Source organism: Pygocentrus nattereri, chromosome 30 (genome assembly GCF_015220715.1).
Source record: "Pygocentrus nattereri isolate fPygNat1 chromosome 30, fPygNat1.pri, whole genome shotgun sequence".
In the NCBI taxonomy this organism is placed as follows: domain Eukaryota; kingdom Metazoa; phylum Chordata; class Actinopteri; order Characiformes; family Serrasalmidae; genus Pygocentrus; species Pygocentrus nattereri.
The window spans coordinates 19,109,282-19,130,971 of NC_051240.1; the positions used below are offsets into that span (position 1 = coordinate 19,109,282).

The 21,690-nt window shown below is 42.0% G+C and overlaps 2 protein-coding genes across 6 annotated transcripts in view; one reads left to right on the forward strand and one right to left on the reverse strand.

The window, feature by feature from the left end:
- ical1 (islet cell autoantigen 1-like) overlaps positions 1 to 6,863 on the forward strand; it is a 34,315-nt gene extending 27,452 nt beyond the window's left edge. For all 5 annotated transcript variants that reach the window (XM_037536570.1, XM_017683359.2, XM_017683358.2 and 2 more), the window contains 4 exons: positions 1,239 to 1,538; positions 2,026 to 2,127; positions 2,268 to 2,384; positions 5,657 to 6,863. In XM_037536570.1, coding sequence (XP_037392467.1) covers positions 1,239 to 1,538; positions 2,026 to 2,127; positions 2,268 to 2,383 — 518 coding nt within the window. In that variant the 3' untranslated portion in view covers position 2,384; positions 5,657 to 6,863. The remainder of the gene's footprint in view (positions 1 to 1,238; positions 1,539 to 2,025; positions 2,128 to 2,267; positions 2,385 to 5,656) is intronic.
- A 1,252-nt stretch (positions 6,864 to 8,115) lies between these two features.
- Positions 8,116 to 21,690, reverse strand: part of fam117ba (family with sequence similarity 117 member Ba) — a 16,966-nt gene continuing 3,391 nt past the window's right edge. The window contains exons 2-8 of the mRNA XM_017683355.2: positions 20,554 to 20,690; positions 20,319 to 20,402; positions 19,209 to 19,319; positions 16,213 to 16,356; positions 13,893 to 14,124; positions 12,868 to 12,988; positions 8,116 to 12,623 (exon numbers count right to left, since the gene is read on the reverse strand). Coding sequence (XP_017538844.1) covers positions 12,335 to 12,623; positions 12,868 to 12,988; positions 13,893 to 14,124; positions 16,213 to 16,356; positions 19,209 to 19,319; positions 20,319 to 20,402; positions 20,554 to 20,574 — 1,002 coding nt within the window. The 5' untranslated portion in view covers positions 20,575 to 20,690 and the 3' untranslated portion in view covers positions 8,116 to 12,334. The remainder of the gene's footprint in view (positions 12,624 to 12,867; positions 12,989 to 13,892; positions 14,125 to 16,212; positions 16,357 to 19,208; positions 19,320 to 20,318; positions 20,403 to 20,553; positions 20,691 to 21,690) is intronic.

A 21,690-nucleotide genomic window follows, 5' to 3' on the forward strand; every position in this document is an offset into this window, starting at 1 on the left:
GCACACGCTGCTCTTTCCTTCTCTCTTTCTGACTCCCCTCAACATGGGCTGGCTGGAGAGTTCAGATCTGGGCCCACTGCCTTGCTTATTATGTCTCGCTGCCTCTGACTTAAAGTGGAATCTGGTTGTCATAACACTGTGCAAATACTCTTTATATCCTTTCTGAAATGATCTGTTCTTTCCGACCTGTTTTGGAGGACTCTGGGACATGTTTGTTCCACTTCTCCTTTCTCTGTTCCATTCCACGTCAGTCTCTACATTTCTCAGTTTTCCCCTGTTGATTTTGTTTATTTGAATCTGATTATATACACCAATCAGACATAACATGACCACCTCCTTATTTCTACGCTCATTGTCCAGTTTATCAGCTCCACTTACTGTATAGCTGCTCTCTGTAGTTCTACAGTTACAGACTGTAGTCCATCTGTTTCTCTGATACTCTGTTACCCTGTTCTTCAGTGGTCAGGACCCCCATGGACCCTCACAGAGCAGGTACTGTTTGGGTGGTGGGTCATTCTCAGCACTGCAGTGACACTGACGCGGTGGTGGTGTGTTAGTGTGTGTTGCACTGGTATGAGTGGATCAGACACAGCAGCGCTGCTGGAGTTTTTAAACACTGTGTCCACTCACTGCCCACTCACTGTCCATTCTATTAGACACTCCTACCTTGCCGGTCCACCTTGTAGATGTAAAGTCAGAGACGACAGCTCATCTGCTGCTGCGCAGTTCGTGCTGGTCATCCTCTAGTCCTTCATCAGTGGTCACAGGACGCTGTTGGCTGGATATTTTTAGCAGTGGACGATTCTTAGTCCAGCAGTGACACTGAGGTGTTTAAGAACTCAAGCAGCACTGTTGTGTCTGATCCACTCAGACCAGCACAACACATTAACACACCACCACCACCACATCAGTGTTACTGCATTGCTGAGAATGAGCCACCACCCAAATGGTACCTGCTCTGTGAGGGTCAATGGGGGTCATGACCACTAAAGAACAGGGTAAAAGGGGGCTACTAAAGTATCAGAGAAACAGATGGACTACAGTCTGTAACTGTACAAGGAGGTGATCATAATGTTACGCCTGATCGATGTATTCTCTCTCTCTTTCAGTGCAGTTCAGTTTAGTACAGTAAGCTTTATTGGTTCTGTTTAATCACAGTATTGCAAAAACATCACTGAGGAAAAAAAAAAAAGATCAAATAAAAAAAAATCAAAGTGCTCAAAGAACTCTCTCTCTAGTTGGCAGGGACCTGCTGTCTGGACTTACCCTGCAGCCTGGCACTGAGGATGAGGATGGAGAAAGGGGTGATATGTCATTTCTGCAGGACCTGCTGAGCCCTGGAGCCTCCAGTGGTGCCGATGACTTCAGCAAGGCGTGGCAGGATGCTTTTGGGTGTTTTGAGCCTCCTTCAGCCGCCCCCTCTGCCACACACATCCCTGCGGCAAGCATCCCCACAGCCCCTCACTCCCCATCTCATCCCACAAGCCCCACTGGCTTCCTGCCCTCACAGCTCCTCGACCACAGCCTCAGCACCACAGGTCAGAATCCCCTACATGGTCTTCTTCCTCTATCACACTGCCACCTGCAGGGTGGGAGGATTGTACTGCAGTGTTTTGAGTGCTATAGTAGGATCCTTTTGGATTTTTCAGTTCCAGGTAAATCTTTCCCATTTTTAAAATTTTCCCCAATACAGGTTTTAAAATATTTCGTGGCATAAATGAACAGAAATACAGTTTTCAGGGCTAACGCTGCACATTTTATCTTATTCGGAATAGTCGTTGGAGAACTGATCAGAACTTGAGTGATATAACGCCTTTAACAATTTTTATATTTGGATTGGCTGTTACTTATATGTAATTAGCTAACCTTGCCTCCTGCAATAAAACCAGCCACTATGTGAAAAAATATTAAGCAGTTAATGTCATAATGTCATAAATTTCATATAAAATGTATAAAAACAGAATCCAGAGGGCTTTTCTGTTTTTATGGACACCTACAAACTGTTTCACACTCTTTGTTGCTCAGGATGGGTGACTCCACCCATGTTTCAAGCTCCTCCCCTTCAGCCCCCTCCCACTGGCAGTCAGATCCCAGCTGCCCAGAACAGCCCCAGAACGTCAGCTAGTGGTACGCATCCCTATGAACAGAGCAAATGCTTTTCACTTCACAAATTCATACAAAGAAATAACATTATTACTTAATAGCTTATTTTTGCCATTTTCTTGTTTAATTGTTGTGTCTTTCTTTGGCCATGTCTCCTGCTGTAGCTCCTAAAGGTGGCACCAGGGACATGTCTGCTTGGTTTAATCTGTTTGCCGATCTGGACCCACTCTCCAATCCGGATGCGATTGGCCGAACTGATGAGGAACTCCTTAATGCCTGAGGTGTGTATGTGTGGCCATGTTCACACCTGGCATTAACATCTGCAGGCCAGTCACAATTATTACGCAATTGCCTGATTCTGGTTATTAGAGCTGACGGCAGTTACTTTCCACAGTTGTTCGCTTTTGCAATTGTATGTTTATTTCGCAACAGAATGTGAATTGGGCGTGTTTTCATCTGTTGGGTTAAGGAGAAAAACACAGAAAACACATCTAGTTTGGTGTCTAAAACCAATGCCATTACACCTTTAGTCAAACCTTCTTTAGGGGTCGGTGGTCAGTATATGTACACCTAAGGTTTGTAGGATCTAAGGACCACCTTAATTGGCTGCAACAACACAGCAGAGATGAAATCCTCTTTCTTGGTCTCCTACCAGGTTTGTTTACAAGTTGTATTAGTCTGCATGTTTATTGACATAGTTTACTGACGTAGTAAATGTGCACAGAATCCTTTCCCTGGTCACAAAATCCGATCAGTCAAGAAATTCCAGATGTACAAATCGCTGTCCGGTTGTGGTCAGCTCACTCAAAGATGGTTACTATCATTTACTTGTGTGCTTCATAGTTGTTACCACTATGATGACGCACCTGAGCATAGACTGTTCTTGAGTCCTTGTTTTGATGGCGTCAGCCTTGCCCCATTTTCACTCTCTGATTTGTCCACCACTCAGCTAAAGATGTAATGGGTGGTTTGTCTTTGAAATCCTATTTACCTTCGCAGAATTACTGCTAGTAATGTCTGTCCAATCTGTGATGTTGATTTTTTTCAAGTGTTTGCAGTTTTATTGAAATCAGATGTTTTTCTAGAGCAGTGGTGCTCAAACTGGTCATCAGGGACCCCCAGACAGTGCAGATTTTTGTGCAAAAACATACACTGACCGGGAATTCCCTGAGAATATGTTTGAGAACCACTGGCAAAGAGGTCTGCTCAGCGTGGAGTGTAAGGTGTAAAAAGCCTAGCCTACACCTGATTTGAACGTGTATGCCTGATTAATGTGTACGTCAACATGCAAGTAATGACCACCAGAGGGTGCACTGGTGCTTTTTAGTCTTCAGTGGTCAAACCATGCTTAGTAGATGGTGGCAGACAGATCTAAACCTTTGCCACTCGGGCAACCAAGCCAATAAATCTTGTAAGTCAAAATTATGAACCTGTGACCAGAATAACATGTTTATCATATATAAATTCTATTTATACTTAATAAGGATGCTGTAGTTCCAAAAAACAGCCTGGTGTTGCTCAAAGAGTGAAGTATTTTTGAAAAACTTTACATTAATAACATTGTTTTGATTCTCAGAGTCTCATCTGCTGAGCTGGTCTGCTCTGGCATCATATGATGCAGGTTATAGCCTCTCATTGTAATGACTGCATATTTAACGCCTTTTTATTTAAGACCCATAGTGTGGTATTTGCAAACTTCAGCCAATGAAACAGCATTTATGACGCCAGTCAGACCAGCTCAGCCGAGGGACCACAACGGTTCATTTGTTGCAATTAGTTGCAAGTCCAAACAAACAGATTTGTTAAAGGGCCATATAGTGGAAAACCATTTTTTCCAGGCCTTATAAAAAGCTGAGTATGTGAACCCTATATTGATCAGTCCCCAGTCCATATAGTCCGTATATGCAGAAATAGCTTGTTTGAATGTGTTTTTATGATGTGACAAAAGCCAACACATTTACATGTACCTGCCTACAGCAGTTTAACCCTGCCCGTTCACACTGAACTTAGTGTTTCAGCTTTTTGTATTCAAGAATTTTTTATTTAGGGAATGTATAACAGTACAAATTACAATGTAAAGTCACAATTGGATATTTCCATTGTTTACATTTATGATCATGATCCCCTTTCCCAATATTATACTCCACCCACCCAGTTACCTCCCTCTATCCAACACAAAGTACCCCTCGACAGACCCCCTCCCCACCCTAACATCCAAAGGCTTTACATTTAAATACTCAAATATGGCATGGAGAGAGTGAAAGAAAAAATAATATATAATAATTAAACCAAAAAAATAAATAAAAAAGGGGGAAGGCCCATCTCTGTTAGCAGACTATTCAATGTCGGTTATAGATTTAATGTTATCTATATAGGTCAGAATTGGGCCCCCAATAGTTAAACATTTGTTCCTGGAGCCCCCAAGTGAATATTTAATTTTTTCCAACTGTATGAATTGCATCAGGTCACTAAGCCACACAGATGCTTTTGATTGCCAGTGTAATAGTGTTTCAGTTTGAAGTGCTTTTTGAATGCAGCACAACACAGGACAGCCAGTCAAAGCAGAGGTCTTTCACATATTTCCATGTGTTACTTAAAGGTAGAGTAAGATAAACAGCCTGATTAATTTCAGAGGTTAATTTCTTTTGCATAACTTAATGAACAAGATGTAAACACGGACATTCAGAGTGGTTTGATGTGAGATGTACCAACTCCGATATCTTTGGTAATTGAATCCAGGGGTTACAATGTTACAACTACAGGACAAATATAGCTACTTTATTTATGGTCCAGAACATGTAGGTGGACCTACATGTGTCTGAGTCTTTTATATAATGTTGATAATGATAAAATAGTGGTAAACCTGGAAAAATAAGTTTTCTCTTATGAGACTTTGCACACGGTATAACGTGTGTACTTCTCCATCAGCGGATTTTCAGAGCTACATTTTTAAAACCATAGCACGCTTAAAACCGTGTCACATGTAACCATTTCATGTAATAACTTTCTATGAGGATCCTTTAAGAGGCATTAAACTCTTCAGACATCTGGTTCCTATCACCAAACAATTCTTTATTTCGTTTCTCTGGAATGGAGCCCTTTACAAACCACTCTGAGCCATGATATGAAAAGGGAATGAACGATGGCCATATATGAATGAATTTGACTGTTTTTGGCACATAAAACCAAAAACGTTATAAATAGAGCTCAGGGGGAAAATGTAAATACGAAGAAAAATGTAGGATATGGGCCCTTTAGAAGGAGAAAGAATACAAAGAAGTGCTCTCATTCATTCTTAGAGGACAGAATATGAAGAGGCATCAGGCAATAGGCAGCGCTGACCCCTGAGATGACCACCTCATAAAATGTCAGACACTAAACAAGCACTACTGCAAATGGTTTGCTAAGGTTTTTTAATGATTGGACAAAAATATATGAGCATTCCAGCTAATCAGGCCAAATTGAATATCCTTCTTTTAGGGCATGAAGCTTTATGAAGTCAAGTGTGACCAAGAATGACGCTTCTAATCTGTTCTGCACTTACTTTATAAAGGATTCCATCACGACTTGCCGTTTCATCGCTGTACATGAAGAAAAGCAAGAGCTGGACGTCCCCTCTACCAAAAGTCCCACCGAGCCAAGGACACGTCCGGATCCGCAGCCCTGTATTCTGGATCCGGGATATTTCTCTGTAGTGGGGAATAGCTCCCTCTGTTTCTGTGTGTTTGAGTGTTTGTGCTATTCTACTGTTCTTTACTTTAGGGGAAACGTGGGCTTAAAGTGGGTTAAAAAAACTGCACTAAACACACATCGATCACATTTTCTTGAAATATGACAGCCTGTTGCGGTTGAAGCTGTCCGAAGAGCACATGTGGAGGGAAGCGAAGTTAGATGCTAGTGTGTCGCTGATTTTCTCCCTTATAAGGGACCTACAATGTCTTCTACACTGTATAGCTACACTCTTCAATCTCTGAGTTTGTAAATAGAGACGATCTGTCTGTATTATGTACTGGAAACCTTGAGTGTCCAGAAACAGCTTTGAAGAATCAGAAATGTGTATTTTAACTATGGATATCCTAAATCAAGAGTACATTCATCAAAGATATTTATTTTAGGGACCCTCAGGCTGTTTTCATTAGATTGGATTTTCCTGGTCTGGCCTGTGCATCATGATCTGTTGGTCTGGGTAGTTTTTAGATGGCATAGATTTAGATGTAATTACAGAGTAAACAGACTCTGCCGATTGAGAATTAAGCGTGGTAGCTAACTTTCTCGGTGATGTATTAAAGGAATGATTCGGTCCATAACGCTCATGTCGCTGACAGTGAATGAAAGTGAATGATGACTGATTTAGTATAACTTCATTTGCATCATGTTAATTGGTGTAACTTCCATGTATTGTTAGCAGGCATGGTTGAGCTGTTTCTTTAACACGTGACTTCAAACTTTTATAGAAAGGCGTTGAACTTGGTGATGATGATGGATACAAGGGCTCTCGAGTGGCGCAGCTGTCTAAGCTTTGGCTGGATTTTCAGAAAAGTGTTGAGTTTGATCTCGTCGGCTAGCGTCACTCTGACTGAGGTAGGGTTATTCTGCCCACCCAAAGAAAGAAAAGCCAGTTAGGCTTTCTAATTACTGTATCGCTGCTGTCGGGAACAAAACCTTCTATCTCCTTGTATCTGTTTTTGTCGTTTTTCAGTTTTTTACATAATTTGTAAATGCCTGCTGCCCTTTACATTGTGTGTAAATTTCAAGGTGAAAGGACCAAAAAAAATTCTGGTTCCATTGACTTGCATTAAAAGTAAAGTGTAATTTTTCCTTCTCCTGTAAAGTTACCATTTTGGAGATAGGAGGTTTTCTTCCGACAGCAGTGTTATGTATAATATTAATGTGTGTGTGTGTGTGTGTGTGTGTGTGTGTGTGTGTGTATGAATAGTACCCCTATATGGATAGCCTACTGGCATTGTGTTGTTTCTGCAAGGCCTTGTAGAAGACGGCTGATGGTTCCTCCATGAGCAAAGTCCATTTCTTATGAAACAGCTCTGTCCATCTAAAAACTATGACCAACTGAACAGTAGCACAAAATGGACGTAAAAAAATGTGAAAATCAAATAAAATATAATTTGAAAGCCATAATCAGGGATTCTGGAACAGGTCCTAGGTCAGCCCCCCCCCCCCCAGCCAAGGATGTAAAGAACATCAATCATAATTTTAACGCTTTGGTTGAGTCAAAATGTTTGTACTTTATGCAAAAAACGTTTTTCATTTTGCCTCACATTACTGGGCAATCAAGAAGGCATCAAGAAGGTGCTTTTCTTGTGTATTTACTGGGTCCATATGATATAAATGATCCCTGATTGTGGCTTTAACCCCTAATATTAATTAGATCGTTGAAAACCGATGTATAAGTACTGAGTACTAGAAGTATTAGTTTTGTGTTTATACAACTTGTATGCTGTGCCATCAGTCTGGCCAGAAAAAAAAATATATATGATGAAATTATATTTGAAATTATTATTAAATAATGCTTAGTTACACTACTCACGAATACAGCTTAGTGGAGAGTCATAAGCATCTGTTTCTGGAAATAAGCTTCATATTCTATTACCCTGGCTTCTTTATTATGGTGTGCTGTAAACACTGTATACACTAATATGTGATCCATAAAATCTAATCACCAGCCCGAGGTTTTTAATGCACATAGACTTTGGTATTATTGTGATGTTTAGGAGAAACTTCTCCAACGGATCTAGATTGTTCTAGATCATTGTAGATGATGGCGTCAAGACGTTCCTCATCCGTTCTGGAGCGATAGGCCGGACGTTCCTCTGCTGGATTTATGCAAACCGATAAATGTCAGCTTTACGCACACCATTCCTGCCTGGGTGCACGTGAATTCTCCTCTTTGAAATGACAGAATGACCGTTTCCTTTGCGTTAAGTGTGTTAACGTTACTGTAAAAGCCTTTTTTTACTTCTTAAATAAATACAAAGAATGTACACCGTTCACGGCTGCTTTCAACCCATTTATTTTATGCAACTAGGCCTTTCTTTCAGTTAACAATGCGATTTATCAGTTCACGGGCGGATAACTGGACTCATGAGATCTTTACAGTGACCATGCCGATGTGATGACTGACCAGGCAGTAAATAAAACTCCTTTTATTTCACCAGATCTGTGTGCTTGGGTTTATTTACACATCTTTTTTGGAACGTGTTTTCCACCAGACAAATCCCCATGTGTTGGAAGGCTTTAGTACATAAAAAAACAACAAAAAAACCCTTGAATTTACAGTCAATTAAAACAGGACAGTTCAAACACAGCAACTATTATACACTAAGCGCTAGTGAAATGATTTGGCTCCTCTGTGTGTAATAACAGCCACTCGTCTAATTTGGACGTTTCTCATTTTAAAGGTTTTAAGGCAATGCGCACGTGTCCTCGCACTCCTCCGCGCTTCTTTCTCTCCACCCCGTCGCTTTTTAAAGGAAGTAATGTAAGCTTCACAGTATGGTTTCATGGAGTAATTTACAGTATAAAGATGCTACAGGTCCTATCAGTACACAGTTTGACGGACACAGATTAGGCAGAGACGTGGACTGAAGTGCAATTTCATTATGATTTTTCCCACTAGAACTCCTTTTCAGTCTGGATCTTGGCTTAATCCATGTCCTGGGAACCAGCACTCCATGCTTAGGATCCCTCTTCGCTTTCTTTTCCTTCTACAAAACCTGTCTATCCTACCTTCACACCCTACAGGCCAACGTTTGAAAGCAGCAGCATCTTTGTAATCGAATCCACCGTCAAATCGATTCTCACATTCAGATGCTTCTGTAGGCTTCAGCTGAATCAGGTGTTACACTAGGAGTTTGTGGATAAACACTGGTCATGGTAAAGAACTGCAGCTGAGTTTGGTGTTTCACGATGCATCTGAGATGCAGACTCAACTGCATTAACGACTGATAGAATTGGTTATAAAATAAAATATTATTTTAACAAAAATAAAAGTAAAAAAAATGTACAAGTGTAGGATCTTTATTGACTATATGCCACTACTCTATTAATAGTTAATAGTTTAGTCACATTTGAGGATTTTTAATGCATTTTAAAATTATTTTTTAACCTTAATTTTCTCCCCTATTAACTCGTAGATGCTTTCCACCCACTTACTCGGTCTCCCCTTATCGCATGACTCTACCAAGCCGGGAGAGTGAAGGCTAGCCCGTAATATTCTCGGACCCCCGCTTACGGATGGCTGTGGCATCGCCTGGAATTGAACTCGCAATAGGACAAATTAAGTGTTTTTTAAAGTTCATTTTAAATCAATACCAAAAGAGTCCTATCGAATCATGACAGAATTTGAGCTTTCATGACACACTGAATCATTTCCTAATGAATCTGAATCATCTTACTGTGTTGTTATTGATGCTGGTAAATTGTAAAAAATTTTTGAAAATTAAAATCACTGCTTGCTTCCATACTTTAGCCTGTAGTGTGTATGTGTAATCTTCAGTGTTTGGGGGGGGGGGGCATCATGATATGGTAATGTGTTTACATTTTCCTGTTTTAAAATGGTGTAACACGTTTCAGTTCAAATTCTTGTAGTCACATTACAGGTACTGACTTAATAGGAACGTCTCGCTTTACTCATACGTTGTTATGAGAACAAATTACATGCGATGCATGGTCTATAGTTCGCCTGTGTGACTACAGCAGTGCTGTAAATATAGCCAGGAATCTGTTGTAGCAGCTAATGATAACGTGAAACTGGTGGATAAAGATCTCCACGCTGCAGAAAAGAGAACTTCACCTCAACAGATCTGACTGTATTTTCAATCAGAAACAGCTCTGCACACTTCACATCTTATTCGCTGTAGGATGACCTTAGATCATTTGTTGTTTAACATTTATGTGCGGGGTTATTCTTATATTCCTTATATATAAGGACTTATTATGGAGGGCAGGACTAATTCCTCCTTCCTGAGCAGAGTAAGAGAGGCGAAAGATGCGAGCTGTGAGTTTCTACTGGCCAGTTTCTCAAATGGCATTAGACGTTCATCTAGCGATGGCAGAAACGAAGCTTTCTGAAGCAGCAAAGCTTTTCTTTAAACTGTATTGGAAAATGATTCACTACTCAAAGCTTTTAAAATATGGAGGCCTATCAGTTAAAAATGGAAATGTGATATTTGTACGTTTCCATTTAAATTTCCCTCTCATATACCCAATATTGAGCTCAAAATGGAAAATGTAATCCTGCAATTTGAATTCATTTCATTTGCATGAGTAGCTTTATTTCAATTAACATGTATTTCCAGAACGGCATTTCATGCTTAATGTAACTATGCAATGCTGTCAATATGATTCAGACTGATTTGAAATGCATTTTCAGTCTATAACAATGCATTTGCATTATCAAAGAGAACATCAAGCTAGAAAGAGGGTAAAAATTCATATGGAAATATGGAAAAAGCGCCTCTCCTGGTTGCAATTACACATTTTCATCTACTGCTCTCAGACTGTCAAAATGCGATTGCGATGGGACACGATTGCATTTTCATGGTCTTCCCAACCTGTCAATCATCCCGTCAGGGCGGGGCTAAGAGCATGCTTTTTTTTTTTTTTGCATAATCGCTTTAAGCATAAATATGCAGTTCTGTAAATCACTCTTGTCGGAAGAAAACCTCGTATCTTCAAAATGGGAACTTTACAGGAGAAGGAAAAACCTACTTTACTTTTAATGTAAGTCAATGGAACCAGAATTTTTTCTGGTCAAGTCATTTTGGGCTGTTTCTTTCGGTCAGTTCTTCATGAAATTTACACACAATGTAAAGGGCAACTGGCCTTGTCAAATGATGTCAAAAACTAAAAAAACGACAAAAATTAAGATATGACGTTTCTGACAGCAGTAAAATAGATTTTAATTGAAATAAAGCTACTCACAAAGCGCCTATCGATCTACGTGTAAATGAAAGTTCACTTTAATTGGCAAATTGAAATTTTCATTTTGATACTAACATGCTTGACACCTGGTGGTCAAAAGTATGAACTACAGGGATGCTGCCATGTCTTTTTTTGTTTTAAAGCGTAATGTGGAAGTAAAGTAGTGCGTTTTGAGACAAGGTATAGTAACTTTTGTAATGGATTACTTGGGTCAACACCGGGAATCTCCCAGGTTGTTCTGACCTCTAGCGTTTGAACATAGCACCTTCATATCACAACAGACTCTCGTTCTCTGTTCCAACCCACAGCAACAACAGTATAAATAACATAGCACCAAATCCCCTGTCTGACCAGCGGTTTACATGAAGCGCACGTGGATTAGGGGAAAGGGATCGGGTTCTATACACTCGGGGGGGTAAAACAGGGACAGGGACAGGTAAAGTCAGGATGGAAGAGGGTCGGTTTTGCTACAGACGGTTTATGGGCGTCAGGCACGTTTTGTTAGTCCGTCCCATTCATTAGCTACATTGTTCATTGTTCTTTGTTACTATACACAATGCACACACCAGCTCAGCTAAGAGTAGGCACAGCCATGTCCCATGATCTCCATGCCGACAGTCTAAAAAGTCACTTACACTCACGTTAAAGGAGGCATATTTACATAAAGAAACGTGGCTCTCGAAAGGCTTCGATGGTACAATGCGATAAAACATTGTGAATGTCAAAAGCAGTGCAATGCCAAACGCTCTCTACTTATATACATACACATCTCGATCAAGATCCCGTTTTTTAAGAATACACACAAATTTTCCAGCTTCATTCCTATGCTGTGCTGCATCTGTAGCATATGGCTCATTCTCTGTGCTTGGTTGTCTCAAAACACGCTTCTAATTGAAGCCAGCAAGCAGGTGATAAAACACCTTCCCACTGGTTTGTATTATAGCTGTGTTTTAAGTTCTTCTCAACGAGAAAATAACTATCCAGATCAGTCACACGCTACAGATGTGGCAGACAGATGTCACGCTAAAGATTCTGCTGTAGCACTCCTTTAATCCCATAAGCATCAGTACATCTCTTCTTCTCACATTCAAGTTTCAGGTAAACGATTTGGATCATCTGGATGAATAAATCGAGTCCTGACTGCAATCACAGCTTCGAGATGTTCGATTAAAATGAGGAAAGAGCCTGTTTTCAGGATGATGCAGTCACTGTATGTCCACCTTGAGATAATGAGGTTTTTTGATTGGTTGAGATGTAGAAGCAGTTCTTGCGTTTGGCCTCCAGGGGGAGTCTAACCCTCTGGCTCCTCCAGGTGTCGCGGGAGGCAAGGCGACTGGCGGCCGCGGGACAGGACGGGTCCAAGAGAGGGTGACAGGCTGCGCACGCTGACCCCGCCCATGGGGACCAGGGAGGGCGAGAGGCTGCGGTAGCCCACCGGCCCGCGGAAGCTCAGCTCCTGGGTGGGTAGCAGGGGCTTCAGGATACTCACCAGGCAGAAGGCGGAGCCGCTCTTGGGGATGAAGTTCACCTTGTTCCTGTCGGGACACAGATATGGAGGGATCTCCTGCAGGGGCCTTGGCCTGAAGGAGGAGGGATATGAGGAGAGCGAAAAATTTAGCCCAGCCAGGACAAGTTTGGGGTCTTTAGATTGCACTGGAGGTACAAGGCTGGTGTAGATGACACAAACCTTATATCCTCCAATTCGCACTGTATTCCTAAATCACCTCAAACTGAGTGAAGCTGCTAAGGAAGCCTAAATATGCCTGTTTGTGCTGGAACTCTGACTCTGTATTGTTTACCGTTATCTATAAAAGTTGTACTCACTGATTCTCCTCGAAGACTTTGACTCTCTCACAGCCCTCTGGAGGTTCTCGCTTGAACATGTAGCTGTTGTTGGGTTTGGGGGAGGAGGCGTATTTAGGCAGGGGGGAGTAGGGCCCAAGGTCTACAGATAGAGAAGAAGTGCTTGGTCACACATTGCCACTCGCAACATATCGCTGTTGATGGAAGAAAACTTTGTATCTCCAATTTTGATGTTTTCAGTTTTTGACATGGTTTGAAAATGCCTGTTGCCCTTTACATTGTATGTAAATTCTGTAATGAATGAACTAAAAGAAACCAGAATAAATCATTTGGAAGAAAGTCTGGTTCTACTGACTTATATTAAAAGTAAAGTACGCTTTTTGCTTCTCCTGTAAAGCTGCTATTTTGGACGTACGAGGTTTTCTTCCAACAACAGTGATATATTAGATATATCAGTTATACTAATGTCTTTTTTTCCACTGTGAGTACAATAACGTATCATCACTGTCACAACACAACCTTCAGGTTTTCGTTACAGTACGTAGTCACTAGTTCCCTCACTGGCAGGGACATGCACCACTGCACCGTCAACTGCATAGTATTTATGCAATTAACTTCTTCTTTTTGTACTGCAAATTTTTTTTATTGTTTTAGTATATTTTATTTTATTATTTATCTCCACTTTCTTCATATGTATTTGTAAATAGTGTATTGCAACACGACAACTGGGATCGGCTCCAGCACCCCCGGCGACCCAGAAGGAGAAGTGGCTTAGAAGGTGTGTGTGTGTGTGTGTGTGTTACAACACATTGCTCCTGTCATTTTGCCCTTGTATTGCTCTATGCTGTGCTTCATACTGCTGTAATAGAAGCACTTCTTGTAAATCTATCTATCTATCTATCTATCTATCTATCTATCTATCTATCTATCTATCTATCTATCTATCTATCTATCTATCTATCTATCTATCAGTCAAAGACCCTTTGAAGCTGTCAGAGTTGTCATGCATAAACGGTGTCATTCAATTGTGGGTGTGTGGGTGTCACCTCTCTCTCTGCTCTCGCTGAGTGTGTCATCGTTGGGTAGTGGGCTGTTCCCCACCGTGTCATTCAGGATGCTGAGGTACGAGGGTGACACCGAATCCGCCCGGCTGCTGCTGTTGCTACGGTTACCGCCCAGGCCCCCGCCTGAGGGTGTCTGGGTGTCGATACTGCGGGTGCTGCTGCTGCGCTGGGGGATGGGCGGGGGGGCACGGTGCCCATCAGGAACGTCCTGTGGCTAAACACACACAAACATACACAACTGAGACCATCGTTCGCATGGAGACTGTGCGGTACATGCTACTGACAGGCATCCTGACTAACACTGATATTAAACGGATATTCTGTGATGTTTTGCTGTCGTTTTGGTCAGAACGATGCACAATGACATGGTTAATCATTACATTGATCTACGACTAATTCTACTGCATTTGTTCAAACTGGGGTCCCACAGTAAATAACTAAGTAAGTATTCAGACCAGATATTTACAAAGAGTCATTAATGAACCAAACATGTACAAAGTCATCATTTACTTTTTATTGGAAAGTGGCGATACCAAACCCTCACCCCTAAATTTCAGCTCGTGAAAATTATACTTAATTGTTTTGTATTTTTTTTTTTCAACATTTCTAATGATCTTCTAAAGAGTTGAAAGATTTAAATCTATAATGAGTTTAATTTCTGAATTTTCGAGCTTGTAGATCAGTGGCTGGACAAGTCTGGCCTGCAAGAATTCCTAATGCGTGTATGATGTATTTGTGTACTGTATACTGGATATTGTAGTGAAAAGCAAAGAAATAAAAATATATGCATACAAAATAAATCCACAGTCATGTTTTAAAATGCTGAGGCTGAGGGGTAAAATACTGCGCTACAGAACGAACACATTAAACTCTAGTCTTACGCTGAAATGCTCCTTTAAGTGATTGTGAAGTGATTCAGCGCTGAGCTGGTTGAAGTGCTTTAGGCACGTTTAGTGCTGCATAACCTGCACAGCACAGCAGTGTTGCTCTCTGAAACGCAGTACTGACGCAGAGACTCTTGACAAGACTTTAATTTTTCTCTGCTATATTTTCTCTTCAGTTTCCTGTTGATGAAATATAACAAACGCTCAAGTTGTAGTCAGTATTTAAACACTGGCACCTAAACGGCGCCTAAACGGTTAACTCAGCACATGATTACCTGTGCAATCCTATAGTACTTACTTATCTAAATAGGCTTGCCTATGAAAAAGAATACAAATGCTATCATGTAAAATATGGCTTTAGCCAAGCTGAGGATTATTTTCTCTTTGGGCATTTAGGGTGAGCCACATGTTGAGTGCATGGAATGCATGGAATTCTTTAATTCCTTAGCAAAAAATCTAATAATTCAGCCTTTTAATCAACTTTTCTCACAGTTCTGGTGTATTGAGGCATAGCTGACTGGGACAGAAATGCATATTGGTCATTTATTAGTCTACCAATGGATCCAATACGTTCAAAATATCAACATTTCCGTCCTCCACATATTGGTACTATTAAACAATTTTAAATATTGTGATATTTTTCTGTTTCTGACAGAATTCTCTATTTTGTGTCGTTCTTACGTTTTCTTTTAATGTCTCTCACTACAATACCCACAATGCACTACACCAATACAAATGGCAGACTTTCAGAATCACTGCAGCTGTGGGCTGGAGGTTATGGAAACCAGCCTTAAAACCGGAAGGTCAATGGTTCGATCCCCTGACAGGACATGACTGAAGCCCCCTTGAGCAAGCCACCCAACCCCCCCAGCTGCTCCCTGGATAGGTGGATAGGGCTGCTCACCACTCTGGGCAAGTGTGCTCACAGCCCCCTAGTGGGTTAAATGTGGAGGTGAATTTCCTCACTGTGGGATTAATAAAGGGTAACTTGCTTGTTATTAACTTACCTGGGCGGATAATGCAATTGGGTACTTTTACAGTCTTGATTGAATTCATTTAAAGCTATCAAAGATCAAACCATTCCATGTTATTCAATACCAAATTTCTAAATTACAGTGTTTGGTCTTATTACAGTCAGTGACCACACACTGTTGCTCTAAAATCTGCTGTGGTCAGTAAATACAGCCACTTTCATCATCACACACTCGTTAAGCCACACCCACATTCAGTATGTGATTTAAAAGAAGGTATCGGTAAAGATTATTGTTCAAGAACAGGAATCAAAGTCAAACATTTTAATGGACACCCAAACTGCCCAAACTGAAACTGCGCTCAGGCTGATGAATAAAAGGCTGCAAAGCCACAGTATCTGAATGCATTGCCTACTATACGTCAGATATGAGGGCTTAAAGACTCACAATGATGACTTCATCTCGCTCTGTGGTGTCTCGTATGATGATGCGCTCAATCTCCTGGTTGAGACCCTCAATGCTGTTGCGGAAGCGAGGGGGCGTGGACTTGGAGATGGGGATGGGGATCAGGATGGTTTTAGGCATCTGAGACTGAAAGAAGGACAGAGACGACAGAGAAGAAGAGAGAAAATGGGGATAAAGGTGAGGGGTAATACGACCACACTAACTCCGACGGTCTTACAGCCGAGAGGCCGTGCTGAATCAAATCAGCAGCATTGGGAAACAAAAATTTGGACATATTCAGTTGTAGTCATACTTCTGTTTTTAGCTGGGCAACGGCCTTTTGTATGTCAGTATGAGCCTGTTCACACTTGGGTTTAACGTCCATCTCGAGGGATCTGATCATAAGTGGGCAGTGAGACGTCTAGCCGCTCACACCTGACATTTCTATGTGTCTCGAATGCGGATTGGATTTCGTGACTGGATGAAGTGTGCCACCCACATTTATTACGTCGGCCTGTCGCTGCGTTTGTCTGTTCTTGTAAATGAAAGGGCTGTGACTTGTAAACAAACAGTAGAGGAGTCGAAAAACGAACGTACGCGGCTGCTTTCGTCTCTTCTGTGACGACCCAGCTGATCAGGATGCATCAAGACGCTTTTGCCTTCACACTGTAAGGCCTAATCCCATTTCTTCCTTTATCCCTACCCCTTTTTTTCGAGTGACACCCTAACCCCTTGGAACAGAGTTACAAAGGGTAGTGGTTGAAAACTTGCCCTACGAAATGGGACCCTCAAATAAAAACAAAAACAAACAAACAAACAAAAAAAACATCACTTCATTATCAGCTACTGCTCTGTAGACGACCCTTTTCCAACTTCAGGGACAGCAGAGGAGGGGAAAGTTCGGCTCCTCACAGCTTTAGTTACATTTAGGGCATCATACGCCTACAAAGAGGGGGGCAATTATTTATAATCGCCCACCACTAATTCTTCGGTAATACAAAGCTGAAGTCAGCTATTCACCAGTTTCTTGTTCAAATTTTCCAGTTCCACCTTAAATGGTGCAGCAGTTACATTCTGGCGCCGCTGGACTATTTAAAAACCTCAGCTTGGAGGCCATGTAGCCCCAACACTTCGCCCTACACCTCTATCTCAACAAAAAATAGGCCCACCCTAACCCTAGACGTGAACGCGCAAAACAGAGGGCTAAGGGCTCAGTGGTAGGGGAGAGGGGTGAAATGGGACTGGGCCTAAGTGTTAAGAGGGCGCATGCGTCCCTGAACACCTCTGAAGGCGGTCTGAGTGAGTGAGGGGATCACAATGTGCCTCCACACAGTTAGAAATAAAGGTTCTGTGCAGGTACTTCTTTCATTTATCAAGGTACAAACAGTGTAGATGTTCCCTCACAGTTCAGTGGTTTCCACTTTAAATCAGTTTTTCCAGCTAAAAAATTTGTATTTGTACCTTTTCAGAACCAAAACAGAACAGTAAAAAAGAGGCGAGACGGGGTGTGTGGAGTCAGTACAGGTATGGTTCAGTTATATTCCTTTACTAAAGGTACTGAGATGTACCCTTGAGGGTCCCACCCCAGTGACAGTTTAGTACCTTTTTCCTGAGAGTGTATGACACACTGTACCCTGATCACACCTGTATTTGGCACTGTCCACTTATGACAGGATCACCAAGGATGCACCCTGATGCCAAGTGTGAACCCACTGTTTTAACAAAAGCAAGTTGTCATTTTACATTAATTCATTAAAGCCAATGCAAAAAAGCATCTGATCTGGTCTTCTCCACTCATAACGTGACGTCTCACTGCTGTTGTGTTTATTCGAGGTGAGGATGGCACTTATATGGCACTTTTCTGAGGTTTTATGAGTTAAAACGGTAAAAAAGAACCAGTAGCGTTACATAAAAAAACATATAAGCAAGAAACTATGAATACAATGACATTTATTCAAATTTCAACTTCAGCACTGCACTAAATCCTGAATGAAACAGGACTAATACTCTCTCCGTGATAAAACTGCAAATTCAAACCTGTCGATACAGAACGTAAATTCAACGTAAATGTAACTTATTATGTACCTACAAATTCCTCCACAGCGCTGTAAAAGACTCCTTGCCAGTTATCGCAAAAGCTTGATTGCAGCTGTTGCTGCTGAGGGTGGCCCAACCGGTTATTAGGTTTAGGGGGCAATCACTTTTTCACACAGGGCCCTGTAGGTTTGGATTTCTTTTTCCCTTAATAATAAAGATCTTCAATTGTAAACTGCATTTTGTGTTTACTTGTGTGATCTTTGTCTAATATTTAAATTTATCTGGTGACCTGAAACATTAAAGTGAGACAAACATGCACAAGAATAAGAAATCAGGAAGGGGGGCAAACACTTTTTCACACCACTGTATGTATCAACTATTTCATTATGCAATTACATTTGAATAGCATAGCAAAATGACTCTAGGGTGAAAAAACATGCTTATTATTTTATGATCCATATGAATTAGTGAGCAGCCCTGTATTGTTTTGCTGCTCCAAACAACACATTCTTAAGAACGGTACTCAGAACACGCCCAGAACACATAACTGACTATGCTGACCTTGCATGTATGATTTATGAGTCCCATTCTGCTTATTAATTTACAGCACACAATGCTTAATGAGTCTAACGTAAGGCACACATACACACACCGCCGGTCTCTCTGCGGGACTGGCGGCGTGACGAACGTGTTGACGCCTATGGAAATCACCAGGCCTGTTATAAACCAGGCCAATGTCCCTTGGGGACGTCTCCCTGTCCCCACCACTGTTTGAGCAGCTCAAGGAGTCTATAACTAGGACGACTGCGTGGGAAATTGGGGCACTCTACAACTCTCCAGACATCTGGCCTACTTCAGTCAGCCAGGTTGGAAAAGGCCAGGTTACGGGAGCACTGATAAAGCCTCAGTACTCCCCATACGCACACAGGGCCTAATGATTGGATGGTGGTTGTGGTGCTTACCTGTGATTGGATAATAGCATGGTTGCCATTGAAAGGCGATTTGCGCTCTTTGTCCCGCCGGTGGCGACTGCTGCGTTTGCTGCGCTGGAGCTGCTGCCGCAGTTTCGCAATCTGATGACAGCGAATAAGCACAGATGATGAAGTGCAGGAGATGGCAAAATGGAGCAGGAGAATGAAGGTCAAAAACATTTTTCAGCAGTCTTTCTCGACCGGAAGCTAAGCTCAGAGGAAAGAACCCAATACAGGCAGCTGAACGGCTGGCGATGTTGTTAAAAATGTTATTATGAAAAATTTCACCATTGAGTTCAAAATCAATAATAATTCAAACCTATTAGATGAATTTGCTGAAGCCCAATTTGAAGTGAGACTAGTATTTTGGAGTATTGTGATGAAGAACATGGTATTTATTGTCAGGATAACATAAAAAACATTTTTTTTCTTTTTTCACAAAACGACATTGTGGCATGCGCCCACCCCCCAGGCCCTGGCGATGTCTTCGGCGGCAGTGAGGGGAGGGGAGGAAATTAATTCTGAGCCCTCTCCAAGTGGGGATGGGAGGGGAAAGGTGGCGTGCTCTGAGCGCCCTCGGAGCGGGAAGAGGAGGGGGAGCTTGGGCTCTCCTCGGCGTCCTCACCGAGGTTCGTCACCGTTGGGTGTTCGGGCCCCGGCGATGACAGCCGCGAGAGGGGCGGGCGCATGCCACAGACATTTTTAGGACTTGGCCTTGGCTTTAAATAAAGCTGATGCAGAAGATAACCTCTGAACATAAGAATGAATAACCCTGTCACACCCTGTGGTAAACAAAACTCTTCCAAACTCGATACCTTGTGTTCCAATACGAGGCTGTTTATTAGTCAAAAACGCTTCATATGTGATGACATATGAAATGACACTGCATGAAAGTGAGTCTACATTTAAACTACAGCACTATTAGCTTATATACCAACACCAGCGACCCTTTAATGCCAAGGCCACTCGACTACCACATGTGATGAAGCTTCCTAGTCTGCGTGGGGCATTTAGGTGAGGTTCTCAGTCTTATGATGTCAGTTCAGTCCTAGCTTGCATGTAGCAACAGGCGATGAGGTCAAGCTGAATGCCCCTGCTTACCTCCTTCAGCTGGTCTGTGCTTCCACAGGAAGCTGAGCGCTTATGGGAGCCTCTCCTCCGCTCATCTACCCAGGCCCTGGGGGTCTAGGAGCGAATGAGAGAGAGGAGAGCAGGAAAAGGATGGTTACAGTTTGTAAACATCTGTATTCCCTTGATGGTGAACACACCAACAGCATGCACTGAGCTTCACACAAACACAGAATCAGTGTTATAAGGGCACCCCATCATTGCCTACCTGGGTGGCTTTGTCCCTCATTGAGAGGGTGGAGTGGGCGGAGCTTACGTGCTGCTGCCAGCTCCCTGGTAGGAGTGAGTCCAGGTGAGGGTGTGGCCTCAGATTTTCGCAGGATGTGGGGTTCTGATAGGCTGTGGCTGAGGGAGGAGAGAGGGTGAATAGATGAGCTCTTCATCGATTATAGCGTAATATTTTGCTACACAGTGGGCAGAACCTTAAACCTGCCCTTGTCTGGGGAGGCAAAGCGCTTTTCATCATTAATTGATATGAATATACCACAAGTTAGTTTTATCTAACACCTCATTTGAATATCTACTTTACCCATTGAACATGGTGTTTTTATGAGCCTATATTCCGGTGATGGCACTTGGCACTATCAGTTAAATCCACTGGGCTATAACTAACTAACTAACTAACTAACTAACTAACCTAACTCAGCAAATGTTTTCTAGCTATCCTGAATTTTCAATCTTAAGGACACAGTAAAAAAGGGGTCTGTTACTTTGTCACAGCAGATGCATCAAAGTGTTTGTTTATAATATTACCTGTGTATTTTTAATGTAGAACAATATCATTTATTGAACAATTCAAAACAATTTTTGACTGGATTCTGAGGGGATCACAAGCACATATCATGGGCAGCAAAATGCACATACAGTCGCATGCACACAGAGTTTAGGCACCTGTAACGGTGCACAAGCACAAAAAGGCGCTCGCAGGTCTTAAAAACAAAAGCCTGTTTAATGAGAGAGGTGTCAGAGTGAACCCAGTCTCAGGGCAAATCCAACATCGAAATGCAAAACCAAGCAAGAGTCAAAATCCGGAATAGACAAAACCATATAGGCTATCAGAGCAGAAGGGCAAATACAAAAGAGCAAAATCCAAAAACGGTCAAAAGGTTCAAAACACAAGGCAAGGAGTCAGAGAAAGACCGGCCAGTAGTCCAGTGAAATGGCAATACCTCGCAGTGAGGAGAACAAACCAAAGACTATTTAAAGCCTGAGACAAACACACACAGGTGACCGGAGGGACTGAGAACAAGGCAGTTGCGTGTGATCGGAGGAATGGATGTCTTTTTCCTGAAGGCCACAGTCGTTTTATCTGATGTTTGAAACCTGACAGTGTGACCTTAGAATG